This window comes from Egretta garzetta, unplaced genomic scaffold, assembly GCF_000687185.1.
Source record: "Egretta garzetta isolate BGI_Z169 unplaced genomic scaffold, ASM68718v1 scaffold292, whole genome shotgun sequence".
In the NCBI taxonomy this organism is placed as follows: domain Eukaryota; kingdom Metazoa; phylum Chordata; class Aves; order Pelecaniformes; family Ardeidae; genus Egretta; species Egretta garzetta.
This window is the reverse complement of record NW_009258789.1, coordinates 1,775,515-1,781,659: the sequence shown is the minus strand read 5'-3', so window position 1 is coordinate 1,781,659 and position 6,145 is coordinate 1,775,515. Positions and strand designations below refer to the sequence as shown.

General features: G+C 43.1%; 1 protein-coding gene across 1 annotated transcript; it reads right to left on the bottom strand.

Moving 5' to 3' along the window:
• Window positions 1-3,822: 3,822 nt before the first annotated feature.
• GPR139 (G protein-coupled receptor 139) lies at window positions 3,823-4,752 on the bottom strand. Its single transcript, XM_035889270.1, has one exon. The coding sequence runs from the start codon at window positions 4,624-4,626 to the stop codon at window positions 3,823-3,825; it is 804 nt and encodes a 267-aa protein (XP_035745163.1). The 5' UTR covers window positions 4,627-4,752.
• Window positions 4,753-6,145: the final 1,393 nt, after the last annotated feature.

Below are 6,145 nucleotides of genomic sequence, written 5' to 3'. Positions count from 1 at the left end.
AGAGTGGATTGGGAGGGTTTCCTTTTCAATGCCCCATTTTGTCCTCAGATTTGAATCAAACAGCCATTTGTCCCATTAGAATTGGACCAATAATAATTTATACGTCTTCTATTTCAGATTTTTTTTTCAACAAATGAACACCTGTAATCCAAGGCCATGTTTTACTGAGTAATGGTTGCCAAGGATTGGTCTTATTGGTAGTATATCACAAGTACCTATAAATCAAAAGTATATCATAAGAATCCATAAATCAAGCAATAGCTCCAAAGACAGTAGTAAGTTATGCACCATCTCATAATTTATTATAATACAAACAAGTTTGTCAAACACAATATATTGTCTACTTATGAAAATATCAATATTCACAATTTAAATAGGTGATAGGTCCCATAATTTCATATACCAGCAACTCGTCTAAAAAGTATTTTGTTCCTAGCTGTGGTCTTCAAGGACATATACCTATAATCGTAAAACTGTCCATTCACAGCTTATTTTTTCTAATTGTAAATATTTGAAATATAAATTAAATAGAGTACAAAAGACCATCTCCACAACAAAGACGGTTTTGTCTCCAGAATACTTCTTCCCTAAATAATGACACTACATGTGCTTGGTTAAATTTTTACTATTGGAAAATTAGGAGGTACGAATAATACAGCAAGACATTGGCTATTAGCAACAGTCATTGCAAAATGCTTCACACAACAAAAAATAAGGCAAGTATTATCAACAGCAGCTCCCATATGGCAGACTAAAAAGTCAAGGCTTTATTATCCAAACTGGACTCTAAGAAGGCTTCAAATGTCTGTTAACAAGATACGGCTTGATCCAAAGCCCTCCTAAATTGATGGGGATTGGAAAAAAACAAACACAACACACAAGCAACTTTCCCTTCGACTTCAAGGGGCTTTGGAAGTAAGCTCTTAAAGCCCTAAATGATCAGAAATGAAATGACCCATTCACTGTACATGAAAATTGCACCTTGTCCTTTCTAAATGATATGGAAAAGGGTTGTGAGTTTTTTCAAATTAAGTTAAAACAATTTAATGGGTTATTTTTAGTGGGGAAATAAAATAGTCACACAGAAAGATTTTGGTTTTTAAATATGGTAATTTACAAAAATACATCATCAGGACAGGAAAAATCAGATGACGCTGCTAGTTTGCAGGCTAAACATTGTTACAAAAACTAATAAATCACACCATGTGAATGGCAGCATATGCCATGCACTTTTAATTGAATTTTTTTAATAAATAAAAGCCCTAAACATTCACTATTTTCTGTAAGTTTACTATTATATTAAGTAGAATAGTGAATTTCTTGTATAAATAATTTTTTCAATAGATACAGTCTCAAAAATGAACCACTTATCTATATAGATATTGCACTTCAGACTCATTCACGTGTAACTCAGACAAGCATTCCTCATAACAAATTTAGAATAAAAATAAGTTATAAATACAGTGTTTTCCCAAAATGAAATATACAGTACCTTTTTCATAAGGTAACTTTGGTTACTATCAACTGACAAAGACCGGAGAGAGGTTTCTGAGAGGAGGGTCGAAGGCATGGCCACGAAACTTAATTTCTGTAAAACACTGGTAAAGGGAGCAATGATTTTAACCTTGCTGTGACAAATACAGCAAGGCCAAGCATCCCTTTTACGCTTTATTATTGCAAGTAAGTGCGAAGTTTTGTTGAGATCACAGGGACAAGCAGCCTACAGGATGAGGGGGGCTTCTCGTTTCCCATTAAATCTGGGGGGTGTAGGTGGGTAGCGCCCCCTCAGTGGGTGAGGGCGGGAAGGGTCAGCCTTCGCTCTCAGCTCCTCCTTTCCCCAGATGTGCCCCAATCCTTCCTCTGACCATCATGGTCCATGGGGTGCTCCAGCACCTCCTAGAGAAGCACCCAGCAGCTCCTGCTGCCAGATAGGTCTCGCAGCCCAACAGCTCTGCCGGTGGGAGAGGACCAGGCGGTGTGTGCTCCCTGGGCATCCTGCCTCTGCTGCTCCTGACTGACCTGAGTAGCCTCAGTATCTCCTGAGAAAGCCCCTCTACACATGACCAGCCTTTGCCTGGGGTCCTGGTCCTCATGGCTTGTACCTTCTGCTGTCATTTCCTCCTGGGGAAGGCATGCTCAGAGTTGGTGTGGGTTTTGCTTTTGCAGGACACCAGTACGAGTTGGTGTGCAAGTGCAACCTTTGTGGCAGAAGGAAATCAGGCTGTTGTCCTCAGCAGGACTTGTGCAGACTTGGCATTTCTCAGGGGAAATGCACCGAAGCTGAGCCATCCATAGGTTTGAAAGAGACATTTTCAGCCCTCAGATCCCACCAAAGTGGGACTGACTGGATCCCTTCTCAGTGGACCTCTCTATGTTAGGTCACCACAAGCTCCCCACCGGTGATGGAGATGGGCACAGACACAAATGCAGTGCTAGCACCAGGCTGCTTTTTATTTGCAGTTACTGAGAAGCTGCTGTGTCTACTGACCATGTTGTGCTTGTGTTTGTGTTCACCATGCAAGGAAGTCTGCTCTCGCATTCAGTAAGGCTGCGTTAAGTGCCCAATATAGAAGCAAAAAGGCTGTGGTACGTGGCTCAGAGACCACACACCAAGATTTGAAAAGGAGAGAAATTAAAAGAAATGCATTTTCAGCCTTCCTGCAAGTGTTTTCTCTCCTCACTTTCTACACTCAGCATTGCTGGGATGCTGGTTTTTGAGTGTGAAGAAAGAGAAGTTAAGCTACTTTAAATAAGGTAAATATTTAAAAGCCTCAGTCCAAGCTGATCTATGTTTTTACTGCTGTTGGGTATTTAATGGATTTAATGGATTTCTTTCACAAATAGTTTTTAACAATTAAATAGCAAATCTAAAATAGGATGGCATAATCTGTCATAAGAAAATATTAGGATGAGGTTTTGCGTGTTGATCCCTAAAGGCCTGAACATGGGGAATAACTGAGAATCTTTATCGATTAAGAAGGAATCTGAAGGCTGTAATCACTCCAAACCTCGCAGAAGCAGCTGCAGTGGGAGCTCTGCATCAGGCCTCGCACTTGAAAGTCTTCAGACACCGTAACTGAAATAGCTGGGAAAAGATGCTGCTTTTGTTCTTGGCTCTAGAAACCTCCCTCCCTCCAGCTCCCCTGTCTTGGTCAGGTTCTTAAACAACAACTTAAAACCTATGAATATTGGCAGCTTGCATGATTACTTTCCATGCTGAGGCTGCAACTGGTATTGTATTGGTCCTTGAGCCTTGTTCAAATGAGCCAAAAAAGGGCTCGTCACTGTTCGTGTCTCACAGGCTGCCTCCTGCAACAAGGTATGGACAGCAAGACTGCATGTGGTGGTGTTTCATGTCAGAAACGACACATCGTTTTTGGCAAGTGCACACACCAGAAATGGCACCTTCCACAGTACATAAAAGCATCCGTTTGCTCCGTCGATAGTGAACGGCATGGTCAAGTAAGGTTTTGTTGTGTTTTAAAAGGCTGTAATTAAACACTGTTGTGGCTTCCCCCCTCCAATGACTTTGGAATTCACTGGTGCTGGGATGCAAAATGTTTGAGTGCGACTGAACACTAAGACTTGAACTCTGAAGCATATTCAAAATGCTGTGTAAGAGATGGAGGCATTTGCCTTCTCATTTTTGCTCCTAAAATCGAGTGCTCCTGTTTCCCTCCGAACAGTCTGGTCTGCCCTTGGTCTCCAGGGAAATGAAATCAAATGACCACTCTTCAGAAACAGCCATTTCAGCAAATTACATCCTGAAGATGTAACCACTTGAAAAGAACTTGCACCCAGAAACTCCAGCTATTGCCCCTTTCATGGTGATATTTTTATAGGCTTTCCATTCTTATCATACTGGTAAACAAGCATTTTGATGCAGTGAGAGTTGGCCGGGGAAATCCAAGGGCTGCTTGTTATGGAAAAGTTATGGTTTGTATAGAATTGCACAGGTTGCTTCTGACACTTAAAGAAGGCTTTCAGCGTGGCAGCTGCCATTGTGCGAAATCTTTTGCTAATAAAACAGTAGAGGAAGAAATTAATTGCAGTGTTCAGCAGTGCTAGCATATTGGCGATGTCTGACACAATATGCACCACCCAGCTGTTGTTTATAGGCGATACGTAGAGGTGATACAATATCATGATTATTCTTGGTGCCCAAAGTATGGCAAAAATAGAAGTTATAGTAAACAAAATGGCTGTTGTTTTCCCTGTGGAGTACCCTCGCAGTCGGAAATTGCTCTTCCGTCGCAGCTTGTACACAATGATGGAATTCAGGATGAAGAAGATGGAGCAGGGCACTAAGTAAACGGTAAAGCAGTGGATCCAGATGAGGACGTGATGCATTGATGTGCTTATGTAGTCTTCAATCCAAATGTTGGGCCACCAGTAGTAGGGGATGCTGGTCAAAAAGCAGGTGATATAGACACTTACAATGACTTTTCGAGTACGAGCAGGGTAGGAGACTGTGTGATACTTCAGCGGATGGCACACAGCTATATACCTATCGATTGTAAGTGGAACCGTAATCCAAATGGAGGTGTGGATGGAAGAAAATTCCAAGACCTCAATTATTTTGTCCAGTACCTGAGGCATCTGTTTGTTTAAGATGAAGTCTTCCATGAGGAAGTCAACAAAGACGATGAAGAAGAGAACCAGGATGTCAGCAGCAGCTAGAGCTAGAAGATAGTTATAGGAGGACTTCTGCCTGCGAGCCACGAGCTGGGAAAGGATGATGACTGTCAGGATGTTTGCTGTAGAGACAGAAACACAGAGTTAAGCTATTGAGACAGAACACTAACTTTTCTGAGCACTGGCTTGGAGCAGTAGCTCTGTTCAAGCACTTGGCAACATGACCGCCTTTATTGAAGACCAAGAAACCAAAAGGAAAATGCTAGTTTGGGTCCCTCAGAAACTTTTGCAATGAGAGAAGCATGTGGCCCTGCTCCCAGCTGTGGGATACGCGGTCACTCAGTGTCCTGGCAGACCAGGATGAGGAACAGGGAGAAAGTCTGGACCTTCACTCCAGACACAGGGTTAGGTGGTGTCTGACAGCCCTTTGCCATCTCTTTGGAGAAGGTGTAGAGGTAGAATTATGGCCCTGATCCTCTTATTGCTGCTTTCTGGTCAGTCCCACTGCAGGCACAGCAGGAGCATCCTGGCCAGGGGTTGTTGGGACCTGTGCTCATGTGCAGGGAGGCAGGGGTAGCAGGAGGGAGCAGCAGTAGAAAAAATAAGTATCTTGCACATATGCACTCTTACTTCCTGCCTTTTTTTCACATTTTTTTTTACAAGTGACAAATGAGAAGGACGAGGTGGGCATTGGAGAGAGACATTTTTCTTCCTTGTCCCAGGTTGTGGTGCCTGCCTGGTTTTAGTTTTGAACTCCAGCTAAAAAGAGCTGAACTCAAAGCCACCTGGATTAGGTAATTTTCTCTTGCCTGAGTGGGATGCCAATTGAGAGGACTTCCAGGGAAACATGTGTCCTCAGCCCTTCCTGAGAGCTGGAGGTGCTCCACAGCACTCTTGAAGTTTCCAGCTCTGCCCAGGCTGAGTCTCCTGTAATTCAGTCCTGCCTGTCTGACCTGATCTCCTACAGATGGGCTCTGGGGAAACACCTCCCTTCCTGCCACTGAAATTATCTGCTCCACAAAGACCTGCTTGCTTGTCCAGAGCTGCTCTTCAGAAGTCCTTCTCCACCTACAGGCATTTTTCCTCTGAAGTGATACAGTTGAGCTTTTAAGGAAACCCTGCTAGTCACATCAGCTGTGATGGATGTTCTGAGTCAGCCCAAGTGTAAACATCCCTGAGCTTCCTGAAAAAGCATCTGCTTGCAGATAGAGACCCATCGCCTAAACTGCGCCTGGATGTATTGCATGACACTTAATACTGTGGTGAAGTGCTGAAGTGTCTTGTCTCTGCTGTTTCACTGTCTGGTTTGCTTCAGCCTTCTAAAGCTGGAATTCAACTCAAAGAATACACTTTTGTAGCTGCTTGAACCAGTGCTATAACGGATGCTATAGGAAGGGTTCAATCCTACAACCCCTGGCCAGGCAGAGCTCCCCACCATGGATACTAACAGCCCTTACACGCCCCGAGAGCTTTCCTGGAGCACTAAGGTGTAGCCAAACTTTAACTAATT